Here is a 16,779-nt window from a genome sequence, read left to right as displayed (position 1 = left end):
AAGAGAAGCAGAAAAAAACAGTCTAATATTCTCAACTCGAACTCAAATGGCAAGTGGAGATAAGGAGAAATCCAAAAGTTGCTTTAAAGAGTGGATGGAAATCCAAGAGAAAGACCTCTCGGAGCTTCTCCAAGCCTTGACTTTAGACCAAAACAAAGACAAATTAAAGCAGCTAGCTCAAAAGCGCATCGATCACTTCCAAGAATACATAGACAAAAGCAACCAACTCGCCTGCAAAGATGCTTCTGCATTTTTTGCTCCAACTTGGTGCACTTCATGGGAAAACTCCCTCCTTTAGAGTTTATGTGTTTTTTATATGTATTTCAATGGAGGTTCTCTTCAATGGTGGAGAGAGTGTTAGAGAGAAGATGATGCAAACAATGTCTCTTCAATTTTCATGCTCAACACACAAATACATTTTAACCGTTATATGAGGAAAGGAAGGGAGATCCTTCACTCACCAACATACAACACAATCTTAACCATTAATTGCTATCATCCTATGAGATGATGCCACTTGTCTTATTCTATTACTTAGGCTAGATACATGATTAATTTGACATGTGGACTATGATCCAATGGCTCACATTCAAACTGAAATAAAACATGAAACTTGATCTTTGCCGCCAAGCTTCAGTTGAAGGGTTACACACCAACACTCCCTTTTAACCCTTTAGCTGATTTAACTCCAAGTAGCTCCCTTAGATACACAAATCGATCTTTAGGTAAGGCCTTAGTAAGAATATCTGCAATCTGCTCCTCTGTCCTGTAGTACACAAACTCAATTTCTTTGGCTTGAATTGCTTCTCGGATGAAGTGAAACTTCATGTTGATGTGTCTTGTCTTTTGACGAAAGATTGAATTCTTTGCCATAACAATGGCTGATGTATTATCACACATGATCTGAGTTCCCTCCACTTGTTCTTCTCCAAAGTCTTCTAGAACAAATCTCAGCCACTTTGCTTATGATGTAGCTTATGCAGCACTAACATATTTTGCTTCTGCAGTAGACAATGCCACAGTGTTTTGTTTGATTGAAGCCCATGAGAACATACCAGACCCTAGTGTAAATGCATACCCTGAAGTGCTTCTCATATCATCCTCACTTCCAGCCCAGTCACTGTCACAGTAACCAATTAGAGTAGTTGCTTTACCCCTGTCAAAGATAATTCCAAAATCAATTGTTCCCTGGATGTACCTCAGTACCCTTTTGGTTGTTCCCATATGTTTCTTGGTGGGATTATGCATGAATCATGCCAATAGACTTGCTGCAAACATTACATCAGGCCTGGTTGCTGTCAAATAAAGTAGACTTCCTACAAGCTGCCTATATTCTCCCTCATCTGCAGCTTCACTGCCATCAATTTTGCTTAATCTCGCATTCATTGCAAGTGGAATAGCAATTGGTTTGCAGTCTTTTAAACCAAACTTCTCAATTAATTTATGTGCATACTTCTTTTGGTGTATAAAGATGTTATTCTCAATTTGTAGTACACCCATTCCAAGGAAATGATGTAATAAACCCAAATCAGTCATCTCACAGTGCTTCATCATGTCATTTCTAAATTCTTCAAACATTTATAGACTGCTACCAGTATATACAATATCATATACATATAAGAAGACAATAATGATGTCTAAGTCCTTCCTTGTCTTAACATACAAGGTTGCCTCACTTGAGCTTTTCTTGAAACCAGCACTATTGAAGTATGTATCAATCTCATCATACCAGGCCCTTGGTGCTTGTTTTAATCCATACAGTGCCTTATTTTGCTTGTACACTTTTGTCTCTTCACTTTTCTTCACAAAGCCTTGAGGTTGCTCCACATATACTTCTTCTTTCAGCACCCCATTGAGAAATGCAGACTTCACGTCTAGTTGGTACATATTTCATTTCTTTTGTGCAGCAAGAGCAATCAAAGTTCTAATGGTGTCCAACCTTGCCACAGGGGCAAAGGTGTGTTGTTCTTCTCAATCATGTCCAATTCAGCTCTCATTGCATTCCTCCATGAATCATCCTTAGCTGCATCATCATAACTTTCAGGTTCAATAATGCACATGTTGCATTGAGCCATGATCTCACTTATACTTCTCCATTTCTTAGGTGTATCATCATATATCTGGGATCTGTCTGACACACCCTCAATTTGAGAACCATTGTTCTCCTCAAAATGAGAACTCTCACCAATCTCATAAGCTTCATTAGAAGACTTAAGTTCAGTGATGACTGGAAACTTTACTTCAGAATCTGTAGTGCAGTTCCAATTCCATGAAGCACTCTCATCAAATGTGACATCCCTTGACAAAATAATCTTCCTTGAAATTGGATCAAACAATCTGTAGCCTTTTTCACTTGTACCATAGCCTACAAAGATACACTTGTGACTGTTTTCTTCTAGTTTATGTATGAGATTAGAAGGTATATGCACATAGCACAATAAGCCAAATATCTTCAAATGAGCTATTCCAGGTTTTCTACCACTGTAAGCTTCAAATGGGGTTGAGTTCTTCAAAGCTTTGGTAGGACACCTATTGATCAAATAGACTGCAGTATTCACTGCTTCTACCCAAAATGCATATGGAAGGTTTTTTTCATGTAGCATTGACTTTGCCATCTCCACCACAGTCCTATTCTTTCTTTCGAAGACTCCATTTTGTGGAGGAATGTAGGCCATAGTCAGTTGTCTCTGAATTCCTTGTCCATTACAATATCTGTCAAACTCTGCAGAAAGGAATTCACCCTCTCGATCACTTCTGAGACATTTAACCTTATATCCACATTGTAACTCAGTCATTGCCTTGAATTTTTTGAAACATTTAAACGCATCAGACTTATTTCTCAGAAAGTACACCCATGACATCCTTGTGTAGTCATCTGTAAACAACAAGAAGTACTTGTTTCCAGAATGAGACTCTACTTGCATTGGACCACAGATATCTATATGAATCAACTCCAGTGGATCTTTAGCTTTCCAAGTCGATAGAGAAGGGAATGAGTCCCTGTGTTGTTTGCCCAACATGCAACCTTCACACACACTTGATGACATTTCTAATTTAGGCAATCTATGCACCAGCTCCTATTCTTCAAGTACCTTGAGACTTCTCTCATTCAAATGACCCAATCTCTTATGCCATATCTGAGAGCAATGTGTGACATCTGCTCTTAATGGATATTGTGTTGCAGGCAACATTGTCAAAGGAAAACATCTATTGTTGGTCATACGCACCCTCACTACTAAATTCTCCAGTGACCAACCATAAAAAAATATTAACTACATCTCCTCCAAACAACAGATAATAACCGTTTTCCATCATTTGTCCTACACTGAGAAGATTTTCCTCAAGTCCAGGAACAAGCATTACTTCTTGTATATATTTTCTTCCCAATTTAGTCTCAATCACCAAGGTTCCCTTTCCTGCCGCTTGACAAATTTCTCCAGTTCCCATCTTTACTTTGGAAGTCAAATTTCTCTGAACATTGACCAACAATCTCTCATCTCATGTCATATGGTTACTACAACCACTATCAATGTACCATGAGTTATTGACTTTCACATCTGTCACTGCATTGCAGGCATAAAACAATGATCTTGTATCTCCCATCTGCTTTACATAATTAACTTTCTGCACTCCTTTATTCTTATGACAATTTTTCACAGAATGGCCTGGCTTACCACAGCCTGTGCATTTTGGTTTACGTTCATACCAACACTTCCCATAGTGTAACCTGTCACACCATTTACAATCACTCTGAAAGTTGTTTTGCTTCTGAGCATAATTAGGCCTATGATCCCAATTCCTTTGAGTATTATTTTGTCTCTGAGAATAATTGGGTTTGTGATCCCAACTTCTCTGAGTGTTATTCTGCTTCTGAACAAAGTTTGGCTTATGATCCCAACCTTTTCCCTTTGACTTCCAATTCTCTTGAGACCTCTGATTCCCAGAAAATCCATCACTTCTGGCACCCTTAAATGCTACATTTAAACTTGCAAATGCTCTCTCAGTCAAAAACTCAGTATGTAAATCAAGCCTCTGCTCGAATCCTTTTAGAGAAGCCGCAACTTCTTGAACCTCAATAGTTTTAAGATCTCTAGAATGCTCAATCACATAACAGATTGCATCATATGTTTTTGGAAGACTAATCAGTAATTTCTACACAATTCTCTCCATAGATAATTTTTCTCCATAACTTTTCATTTGATTAATGATATCAAACAATCGAGAGAGATATACAAATAATGATTCACTATCCTTCATGCGAGTATATTCAAAATCTCTACGTAACCCTTGCAATTTTACATTTCTTACTTGTTTATCACCTCAGAATTCACCCTTTAGAACATCCCAAGCTCCTTTGGATGTCTCTTCATTCACGATTCTGGGAAAGATCTGGTCCGAGACTACGCCTTGAATCATCCCAAGCGCACGAGCATCCTTCATCAGAATCTCACTGAATGACACTTCACTTGACGTCTCATTCTTCGTCTTGTCGACCACAGCTTCCTTAGACTTCAGATCTGGAGGTTCAAACCCATTTTCAACCAACTCCCACAAACCATGAGATTTCAGAATGATTTTCATTCGAATACTCCATAACTCATAATTTTCTCCATTGAACACTGGAGCTCTAAGCTCGACATTACCAGATCCAGCCATGTTAGACTTGGATTCAAGTAATCTCAATTTCCAGATTCGATTGAAGCTCAAAGATGTAGCTCAATCGCACTCACAGATTTCATGCCCAGTTTAGACAGTGAAACCTGGCTCTGAGGCCATGTTAGATTTTATGTGTTTTTTATATGTATTTCAATGGAGGTTCTCTTCAATGGTGGAGAGAGTGTTAGAGAGAAGATGATGCAAACAATGTCTCTTCAATTTTCATGCTCAACACACAAATACATTTTAACCGTTATATGAGGAAAGGAAGGGAGATCCTTCACTCACCAACATACAATACAGTCTTAACCATTAATTGCTATCATCCTATGAGATGATGTCACTTGTCTTATTCTATTACTTAGGCTAGATACATGATTAATCTGCCATGTGGACTATGATCCAATGGCTCACATTCAAATTGAAATAAAACATGAAACTTGATCTTTGCCGCCAAGCTTCAGCTGAAGGGTTACACACCAACAGTTTATGTGCTTGGTGGGTCGAAATGGAGTCAAGGCTCGATGAGTTTCTGCAAGGCACGAGAGAGAACGACCTTTCTAGCTTCTGACGTACACGCAGCTTGTGCTGGTCAACAGTTTACAAAGCAAGACTATTTGGGTGGAGGAGACGCTGACGGCGGAGCTGGCGGCTCTGCAGGAGGAGATAGCGGACCAGCCGATTGCAATGATTGCGAAAGGTTTGAGTGAAACTGGGGAGATGAATAGGGAAGTGGAGGAGGCCCTGGATGAGCATGGCAAAGCCATGGTTAGGGTTATGGAGAAGGCTGATCAGTTGAGGCTGAGCACGCTTAAGGAGCTTGTTAAAATATTGACACCTCTTCAGGCTATTGATTTCATGGTGGCGAGTAAGAAGCTTCATCTGTGTGTGCATAAGTGGGGTAGGAAGAGAGACCAATCGCATGGGAGGGAAAATATGGATGATTAATCAGTATGCATAATAGTGTTTTACTGACAATATTGTAACTTTTAAACTTCTGCTACATGTAAGGTAGAAATTATATGTTGGTTTTGATTTTGTTGTTGGTTGATTGATGCATTTCAAATTTGAAAGTGTACCTTTAAAGGTTAATGCTTAAATGTTTTAGAGACATAATTGTGAAAGGGCAAGTTGGCCATCGAGTGCAAGACACAATTGACTGCAAGAACAACCCGACGAGCAGGGGTGGAAGTCGGATTTAGTAATTCGTCGGTGCTGGATGAAAGAGTCGTCGCTGAAAGGATAGAAGTTACTTTTGATCTTTTCCAAGAAATTTTGATCTTTTCCAAAGCTCATCTCCAAAGGAAGGTTGGCACTTCGTTGTTGGCTCTTCGCCACTGGGGGTTGTAGTGTCTATATAATATGTTCCAGGTATACTCTTGGGTTGTTGTCCTTTAATATCCTATGGTCCAAATAAAAAAATTTGGAATGAGAAGTCACTAGCATATAATGCAAGTATTTGCGAGTGGAATGTCTTTGAATGGAGGATTGGATAATGATTATAAATGTTTTATTTGTGGCTTAATATGATTTTTTTTTATTATGATAGAATATTGTTGTCTTAAAAAAAAATCTTATATTTTGCATTGAGAGGGGCATGACTAAGAAATGGTAGCAACTAGCATTCTCAATTAGGCCTATGCGTAGCATTTGAAGATTTTAATTTTCTCTTAAACACCACGTTTGTTACTAAATTGCTTTTAAGCACACCATCAACCCATTTATTTGCAAACAGACGAATTTCTTGCTCGATGAACACAATAAATTTTTCATTGTGATCGGAATACAAGTAGTACATCACACATTTTTATACAAGTGGTTGAAAATTTTATTTTTTAACTTATTAACTTTTTAGCACATATATTCCACCATTTATATAGTAATACGTAGTATACCACCTCATGTTTCAGTTACACTAAAAAATCCCTCGATGAACACAACCTCGACACCTGCCACCATTCACTAACAGAGGGCCATATCATTAGTCGCGCAAAAAAGATGGCGATCAAGTGAGCATGTCCGTGAGGATGTCGCTAAAAATACCTTGAATTTATATCAAACAAAAGCTTAGTTGGTTTGGTTGTAGAAGTTTTGGCTGTGAAGGACAACCTAATCGCTAAACAGCTTTTTTAGTCCAATAATACTTCTCTTCTAGATAGATGTCTAAGATTGAATTGATCCTCCTTTTAATTTTAAGACCTACGCATTCAATCTTTTAATTTTAAGACCTACGCATTCAATCTTTTCCTGCCGAACAAATCCTTTTCGTTCGGCCTTGTATTGTTGGGAGCGTAGCGATTTTAACAATAAAACAGCTTTTATATTATTTATTAAATCGGAGAAAAGAGAGATATGTTTCGTACCTTTAATCGTGTTCTTTGTTAGGGGGAAGAAGAAAAACTATACAAGTTCTTTTTTGTTCTGAGAAAAGATTAGGGTTTGTTGGGTGTAAATAGAAGTATATTAAGTTTTACGTAATAATATGTCTTTTTTTTGTTTCCTCACTCGATTAAAAATTAAAAAGTATTTAAACTTAAGTATTGGGGTGAATTTAGATGGATTGTGGTGTTTAAATAGAAAAACTCCTAAACTCTAACAAAGAAAAAACCGAGAAGGTGCAGAATAGAAAAAACCAGGTTGCGTTGTCAGCTCTCCCTTTCATTATAAGCTCAATTTTTCTGTTTTCTGTGTCCCAGGTCTCTGCAACTGATAGACTTTGGTGCCATTCAACGCAAGGGATCCATGATCAATCCCATCTTTGACAGTGCTGGACGATACTCGGATACCTTCTTAAGACGCTTGAGACTTGGTAATGAGAACATATCTGTCTCAAGGTGCTTCAAACACCTTTTCAGGATGTCAAAGAACAACTTACTGTGTTGAAGCTTGCCAACATTATGTGGCTGTTCAGCTCTTCCTCGTTTAAATTTAACACCGGGACCCAAAGGCCATACAAGCTGCGATTGCTTGGAAAGAATGGTGGCCCGAACCGCAAGTCTAGTGGAAAGGAGTTGGAGGGTTTGGTGATTGACAAGGTCAGGTAATTCGGGATGTGTTGTCGATTAGGGAGGCCATGGCGTTTCGGTTTTGATCTTCTTGCTTCTTGAGCGTTTTATTTTTCTGCTTTGCTTGCGGCCTCTCCTTTTCTAAATGTACCGAGCAACCCAACTTTTGACAAAGCCAAAACTTTTTTAAGAAAATTAATAAAAAGGGCTTCAAATCTTTACATTTTAATCAAAAACCACATACTAACTTTATTTTAATAATAAGGACAAAAGACTAAAAAAAAAAAAAAAAAAAAAACTTAACATAGCCACTTGCGACGGGCGCATAACCCACCCCCCCCCAAATTTTTTCTCCTACCTTTTGTCCCATCGTTAGCTACATTATTAGTTTTTTTTTTTTGTTGCATTGAATAAGAAAAATACTCCGAATTGAATTACATTCTCCTGTTTTATTTTTGTGGTGTTGTTTTCTAATAGTAGTTATGATGACGAGAAACTTTTCAATATGCCCAGGATACAGGATGGTACACTCAATACAGGTTGCGAGATTCTTATGTTAAAAAATTAATAACATAAAAAATAAAATTTTCCACCACACTTATATAATAACACGTGGTATACCATTTGTGTTATGAGCACGGAAAAATTTCTCCAAGATGACACCCAAGCTCAAGAAATTGGATTGAGAGCTACATTTATTATTGTAGGTATATGAAAAATGTGAGAAAATTTTAATTTGGTAATTGAAAATAGCTTTTTAAATATAATTACTGAGAACATAATCTTCTCAAGGTTTTGATCTAAAGAGTCACTTCTGGGTTCATCGTTTTCGACGCAATGGGTGCTTTTACAGGACCAAAAAGGGTCTAAGTTTCAAACCTTATGAAACTGAACCAAGAATTAAACACTATTTATAAAACTTCACCAATAAGTAGACACTATTAATGAAACTAGACCAATAAGTAGACATTATTTATGAAACATGACAAATAAGTATACACTATTTATGAAACGAAAACAAGAATTATGGATTATTTTCAAAACTAAACCAATAGGTAGAAACTATCTATGAAAATGTACTATACACTCTTTATGAAACTGGAGTAAGAACTAGACAATATTTATGAAATATGACCAATAACTAAGCACTATTTATGAAAGTGGACCAATAACTAGACACTATTTATGCAACCGAACCAAGAAAGAGATACTATTAATGAAACTATACCATATACTATACATTATTTATGAAACTGGACCCAATAAATATGCATTATTTATGAAACATGATCAAGAACTAGAGACTACTTATGAAAGTGGACAAAAAACTAGGCACTATTTATGAAATTGGACCAATAAATAGTATAGTACTGTTTAGTTTCATAAATAATGCAGTTTTATAAATACTTTCAATTTCATAAATAGTGTTTAGTTTCATAAACAGTGTACAGGTCATGCGCACGAGTCATAATTTTTTTTTTTTAATTGTGTCCTTTTCATTAAAAATTAGGTTTTTATTGTCCTTTTTATTGAAATTTAAGGGTTTTTCATTACATTTTGATTCTTTTTCATTAAATAAAGTTATAGCATGGTATTTTTATTAAAATAAACTTAATCCAAACCCTTTTCATTAAAGTTCCCAACTTTTTTCTCAGCCTTTTTCACGTTAGACCTAACTTGATCATCAAATAAAAATTATATTATTATTGACTGATGTGATATCTCTTAGTCACATCCTAATCTCTCGATCAACATTTAAGCACTAATCTTATAACTAGGTCTCAAATTCAACACAAATAACAAATAATTATTGTCATTTGTGTGCGTTAAACATAATCTCATACTTACAATTTGAAAAAAAATATCATTAGATTGTAATGTTTGTTATTAAATTAAGGAAAAATTAGTTTTCGGTCCCTAGTTTCTAATGTCCATTAACTAAGACCTTATCAGTTTTTAGATTTTGATCAAAGTCCCTATCATTAATATATTAATGAATTACATGTAAATTACGTAATTTTTATAAAAAAAATTAGTAATTGATTTAGAGTTTTAATACTCACACCCTTATTAAACTCCTAATTAATTTTCAATTCAAACATTTCCCAAATAAAATAAATAAAATAAGAATAAGTTTGTACCCATTAAATTTTTATAAAAAAATTTCAATTTTTTAAGCTTATATGTATCCATTCTTAAATATACCAATTTGTTAAAAATGCACCCTTTTTTAATTTAAAATGTACCCATTTTTTTTTATATAAAATTTCATTCAATCTTTTCTCTAATCCATTTTTAAACTTATATGGATACATTCTATTTTCGTTGATTTGAGAATGTATCCATGTCAAGTTTAATAGAAGAAATTTAATAATGTTATTAAGGCTTTTTTTTTTTGGTGCTTTTGAAAAATGTACTCATGCTTTGGTACAATAATTTTTTGGTTAGTTTTGATGAACGTACCCATGTACACACACACACATGAACGTACCCATGTACACACACACACACACATATACATATATACACATACACAATATATTGGAGAGTATAATTCATCTTTAATATTTTTAATCCCATAAAATATGGGTTTCATTTAAAATCTCATTAATATAAATAACTACAAATTTTATTTTTAATTTAAAAATATTATAACCTACATAAAAATACATTATTACATTAATGTCAGGGACTTCAATCAAAAGTTAAAAACCACCAAAGTTTCAATCAAAGAACATTGGTAGTTAAGGACCGCATCAAAAGTGTCTCTTAAATTAAAGTGTGTTTAGTTAGATACAATAAGGGGAACTTTAACAAAAAGCACCCGGTACTGTTTACTTTAACGAAAAACCACATTTTTACACTAAAAAGTCAATCCTGGTACTATTCACTTTACTCTTTATTTTGTCCTTATCATTAAAACTCAAAGTTTTCAAGCTTTTTTCATTAGTTTTCCTTACAATAAAATGATAAAATAAATAAATAAAAAATGGGAACAACTTGTCATTTCAAAATGGAGTAAATTTTTTTTTTTTGAACTATATCGTCCATTTGTATTATAACATGTGGATTAGTGACATCACGTGACGGTTAAACAAAATATTCCTTAGAATTTGTTTGGGGCAAAAGAGGTATATAAGACCCAGGTGTACATGCAAGAAAACAACCTACTGTGGATAGACATAGTGGACTTTGGGGTTGAGATTTGGTGAAATCTTGTTCCTCCGGGTCAGGCCACTGATTGAACTCACTTCATTTGGCACCATTGTATTTGTGGACCAACTTTGACCATCTCTTACAACCACCATAACTCCATAGGCCAGGCTCTCTTAATTCTTCCTGCACCGTATCAGTTAGTTTTGTGGTCAGTAGTAAGCTATATGGGCCACACACAAGATTCACACATGGCACCCACGTGGACATCCTGCTTGCCATTTATTTTTTTTTTCCTTCCATCCTGCTTGCCATTGTGGTCCGTTGGTCATGCATGCACTACCCTGATTGAACATGCTTCTGTTAATCTGGACGTCGACAAATTAGAGCAATCGCACCAGCATTATCTTTTAAATTTTTAGGAGATTAATTGACAAAAGTAAGAATGCTATTTTGTGGAGTTTTAATCTCATCCATTAGTATAGACTGTAGTGGGTCATACAATATATCAATTTGAATCATTTATCATATTGTAGAATGACAAGTGTTTTTTTCAAAACCGTAAATGCAAGGAGAGTAAAATTTCGGTATATTATTTAATTATAGTAATTTGTAGCTGGATAATCGTTTTCTTATGATAGTAATTTCTCCAACGGTCTATTACTATACATAGAGGCCTAAATGTGGTCCAGTCCTTGAGCACGGGGGATAGAGAGCAACCAAACTTATTTACTATTTTTGCAAAAACTGAAGAATATTGGAATTGGAGGGTGTCTCTCTATTAAGAGACCTTGTTTATGGGAGCATAATTACAGGGATGTTCGTAGTGCACTCTGTCCTTGCACAAAGGTTGTCTTCTGGGTGCAGCCTTTTGGCATGAGTTGAACTCCTGTTCTGATTGCATTCCACAAGGGATTTTCCTCATCCTGCCTTTTGGCACGCATGAGTTGAAATTCCTTGTGTCCCTTGATCCGGTCCTTACTTTCCCCCCATTTTCGTAATACATTTTCATCGATCGTTAGGCCGGCAGAACGAAAAATTGTTTGAATATGAGCATGTATGTATAACCCTACTGCAGTCAAGGAGTGAATAGTGATTGCATGTACATATATTACTGATCTTGTCTCATTTTTCACCATCAGCTGTTTGTGTGGTGAATTTCGAGTCGTGGTTTTCAAAAAACCCGAAGAAAAAACTATGGAGGTGAAAAAAGGAAACATATTGATGCACAAGTACGAGGTGGGACGGTTGCTTGGAAAAGGGACATTTGCCAAGGTTTACCATGCACGGAACCTGAAGTCCGGCCAGAGCGTTGCAATTAAGATAATCGACAAGGAGAAGGTGCAGAAGGTCGGATTGATTGATCAGATCAAGAGGGAAATCTCCGTGATGCGCCTTGTGAGGCACCCGAATGTGGTTCAGCTCTTTGAGGTTATGGCCAGCAAGACCAAGATTTATTTTGCCATGGAGTACGTGAGAGGCGGGGAGCTTTTCAACAAGGTTGCCAAAGGGAAGCTTAAGGAAGATGTGGCAAGAAAATACTTTCAGCAACTGATTGGGGCTGTCGATTACTGCCACAGTCGAGGGGTCTATCACCGCGACATCAAGCCAGAGAATCTCTTGGTGGACGAGAATGGAAACCTCAAAGTTTCGGATTTTGGATTAAGCGCATTGTGGGAGTCTAGGGGACAAGATGGCCTCCTCCACACCACGTGTGGTACGCCAGCGTATGTAGCACCAGAGGTAATAAACAAGAAAGGTTATGATGGCGCAAAGGCGGATACATGGTCTTGTGGGGTTGTCCTCTTTGTTCTGCTGGCCGCCTTCCTGCCATTCCATGACACCAATCTCATGGAAATGTATAGGAAAATCAGCAGAGGAGACTTCAGGAGCCCTCAGTGGTTTCCCCCAGAGGTACGTAAGCTTCTTTCGAGGATTCTCGATCCTAATCCAAGCTCAAGAATAAGTGTTGACAAGATCATGGAGAATAGTTGGTTCAAGAAGGGGTTTAAACAAATCGAAGCATCTTTAGCCCCTCCGTGTGATCCAAACACCTCAATCCGTGATGTCCATGAGGCTTTTGCATCAACAAATCATTCAGCTGAAGAAAGTTCCAACAAGAATTCTAGCGGAGCAGGAACAAGCCCCATGAGGCCAACATGTTTCAATGCGTTCGACATCATATCTCTCTCGCCAGGTTTTGACCTATCCGGTTTGTTTGAGAATGATATGAATCACAGACCGCAGGAGCGATTCATGAGCACACAACCAGCCGCGACAATTGTTTCAAAATTTGAAGCCATAGCACAGACGGAGAGGTTCAAATGCCTGAAAAAAGACGGAACCCTTAAACTACAGGGTAGCAAGGAAGGAAGGAAAGGGCAGCTAGGCATCGATGCTGAGATTTTCGAGGTCACACCTTCATTTTATGTCGTGGAGATGAAGAAAACGGCTGGGGACACATTGGAATACATGGAGTTCTGTGACAATGGCTTGAAGCCCTCTCTTAAGGATATAGTATGGACTTGGCAAGGAACCGAGCAGCAACAGCAACCGCCGCTAGTAGTAGCACCTGAAGTCGTTTCTTAGATACGAGGGAAGTGCTTATTTTTATCTAAAACTTGTGCTTAATTTGTGTCTTCAACGCGTTTTCATCTTTATTTCTAAAGCTTTTCAGTCCTTTTCTTCTTTAACAAGCTTTGTATGTCGTATTTGTTTCGAATTTGAGATCAATTGGTAGAGAGAGAGAGGTATTACTAGTCTGGTCATCTGGTGAACAACTGAAGACTGAGTGCAGTGCTGGATGTTCTGAAAATGTGTAAATGAGATGCTGCAATCATGTAGCCAGATTGATGAATGAATATAGAATCACTAGTTTAAACTTGTAGCAACAAAAGGGCAAAATTTGGATGTTCATTTGCATATTTAAAGGGCAAGCTAGGGACTAACTATATATGTTCTTGTTTTTTCTTTTAATTTAAATAATATGGAACCACATTTAAAGTACTATCATATTAGAATTTTCAGTCATGTGCTAAGAGATATTAATATAAGGATGTATTCTCACTTGTACTCCAGAATTTTTCCATGTCTTGAACTAAAAAAAGAACCCTATAAGAAGAGAAATATTGTGTCTAAACGAAGAATCACAATTGTTTGTGCCATAATATAAAATCAAAATCTTTTGTAATTTTAGCACTTAGGGCAATCTGTAAGTGTACGAGGAATGTCAATTGGCTGGTTATGCACAAGAATTCCTCTATATGCCGTATTCAAGAATCTCTCCTCAAAAAAAAAAGAAGCAAACAAGTTGATAAGCTAATTTATGACCAAATTAACCAAAATGTTGGACCATTGGTTTATACTGAATGTTATTGAGAAATTGTGATTTGTAATTAGCTCTGAGGATAGGATACGAAGAATGATCACCATATGTTACCTTAACTAGCAAATCGAGACCTCTCCCTTTAGAAATACTCCTTGTCAAATTTAGTTATCCAATATAAAAATCCATTGTTCACCGCATGAAACATACGGTAGTAAGCACTGCTTAATTAGCCTATTTTGCTTTAATCACACGTAATTACAGAATTGTTGTCATCACAAGGAGGACACGAAATGGTGTGTGATTGGCTGCCATTTAAGGTGGGAAAAAGGATTTGCAAAAGATTTGGCTTAATTAAAGAAAAGACTAACCCATTAAACGTCCAATCCATGCGATTATATGTGGTTCTTTTCCTTATTTATGTAAAGAATATAAGCTATAACTGCTATTAGAAAACATTATCTTCACAATATCTGAAAGACTGAAAGTCCTTCGCTAAATCCTGTCACGTATTCTTATCCACATGTCCGTTCCTGTATTTCCCTCCATTTGTCCACGCACAAAACATGGAAAACGATGTTTTATTATGTATTCCAATTAGATTTGATGAGCTAACAATGAAATTAAGCTCAAGCATCCTTTCGTTGAAAAGTATGGTTCCTAAATCTCAACCCTTAAAACTCCGTTTTATGGCTAAGCCACGACACCTTAAACCCTAAACCCTAACCAGACCACTGCATCCTGCTCCATTTCTCATCTCTCTCATATACTTTCTCTCGATTTCTATACAAAAAATGAAAACAAAATGATTATCAAACAGACTCTTTAAGTGTTTTCTTACTAACATTAACAGAAGTTTTTATCATTCACTGGAGAGATTCTAATAGGTCTCTTTCCATCGTAAACAAAAGTCCACCCCGAACAAACCCTAAAAGAAAATCGAATTATAAATTGCAGAAATCCATGGAAGAAGATAGAAAGAAAGCACTAAGAATTTACGACCAAGGCAGTGGGATAACTACCAGTCACACCCTAACCCTAAATTGTTGTTGGAGAGACACACCCATGAGGTGGCAAAGAGGTTAGCCAATAGACGAACATCTGTAAAGCCAACCTCACAAATGAACGGATTATAAAGTCATTGATGACGACTTTTAATGTATGATATTCCCACTCGATACCTGCTATTGAGTTCTTGAGCTGTCATTCCCTCTTTTCGATGGCAAGCACTACCACTGCCTCCTTTGAAATTGTCACGTGGGATCACGTTCACCAGTTTCCTCCTCCACCTCTTCCTTCCTGCTCGAGCATTCGTGGGTGTCTCCGTACAAAACTTGACATTTAAAATATCAGTCATTTAAATATTTGGTTTCCACTTTTGCTATCTAATTGAATTTTTCGTTTATCTAGGCAAAAATAGTCCAATGGATATGAAGAAGAAGCAAGGGAAGACATTCGCAATCGGTTGAATATGAAGCTACATGTATATAAGCAATAGTAGATCTTAAACGGTTTTAAAACTTGCAGCATGGCGGACATTTTTGATAGTTAGTAACTAAAACCATCATCATTCATTATCCTAATAAATGATCTTTGATGTTTCTTCCATCGATGACTCTCTCCGATTCTTTGTACACGTCTTGCAGGTGGAGTTTTGATTCTTGTTTTGTCGCGGAAGTGGAAGCCTGTAGCGGTCAGTCACTACCATTCCTAGTAGATTCGCATGCGTAATAGATCGAGTCAAATCGTTAACTAATGTTTTTGCCATTAGATTCTAGATTTCCAATCTTAACTATATTAAGTAATGTTTAGTTGTTTGTTTCGATCTATTTATGTAATGGCAAACAATATATATAACATCTTGAAAGTTCCTCCAACCAAATAAAAATAACTACTAAAAAAAACACTATTAGTTATCTATCAATCAGGTTGAATACAAAAACTTGATTTTTAAAATGATAAAGTTGTTCGGTTCCTAACCTAATTCAAACTACCAGAGAAGAAGTCTGACGCACTTCTCTAATCAGCCAATTTAACTATATCAATATACGCGTTTATCGTATTGGTATTATTTTCTTTGTATTGAAATAAAAAGGTGAGTATAAAAACTATAGATGGGATGGTTTAGCGTTCAATGACCAAGGCTTTTGATTGAGAGCTCTTCCACCATAAAACACAAGATTTGAACTAGTCAGCCTGTCACTCTCCACCAAGTTTCAGTAAAACCCAAAAAAGCAGCCGACCCTTTTTCATTTTCTTAGCAAGGTTTATTTTTGTCCATGCAAACAAGATGATTATCCTATACTTTGTAATACGACTTTGCGACCGAAATGGGAGCTCCATTTTGTACGGTGTAAAACAAGTCGGCCCCCAATACCGACAAGAAGTTGCTCATCAGCATCCATGGTGGTTGCCAACTTGCCACCACAAACAAACGAGATAAAAGTGGCAAAGTTATCGAAATTAGTATTAAAAAGGCAGGGGCTCCATTGGCAGGTGCATTAATATCATGTCGTTTTGTCAATAAAATACCCTCCATTTCCTTGTTGCCGGGAGCATTTTCGCGCTGTCTCTTTCTCCTTTTACAATATTTTTTTAATTCTTAAGCTTAAGATTGAATAAATAAAGAAATAACCAAAG

The 16,779-nt window shown here is 36.6% G+C and overlaps 1 protein-coding gene across 1 annotated transcript; it reads left to right on the top strand.

The window, feature by feature from the left end:
* The first annotated feature begins 11,523 nt into the window (after window positions 1–11,523).
* Window positions 11,524–13,695, top strand: LOC103434891 (CBL-interacting protein kinase 5). Its single transcript, XM_008373262.4, has one exon. It carries the CDS (start codon window positions 12,012–12,014, stop codon window positions 13,401–13,403), a length of 1,392 nt encoding a protein of 463 aa, XP_008371484.2. The 5' UTR covers window positions 11,524–12,011; the 3' UTR covers window positions 13,404–13,695.
* The last annotated feature ends 3,084 nt before the right edge of the window (window positions 13,696–16,779 follow it).

This window comes from Malus domestica, chromosome 05, assembly GCF_042453785.1.
Source record: "Malus domestica chromosome 05, GDT2T_hap1".
NCBI classification, from domain to species: Eukaryota; Viridiplantae; Streptophyta; class Magnoliopsida; order Rosales; family Rosaceae; genus Malus; species Malus domestica.
Note: the sequence above shows the minus strand (reverse complement) of the source record. Positions and strands in the feature narration are given on the sequence as shown.

Bases quoted from the DNA above. Each gene is read 5' to 3' on its own strand.
- LOC103434891 (XM_008373262.4), top strand. From the start codon at position 12,012: ATGGAGGTGAAAAAAGGAAACATATTGATGCACAAGTACGAGGTGGGA.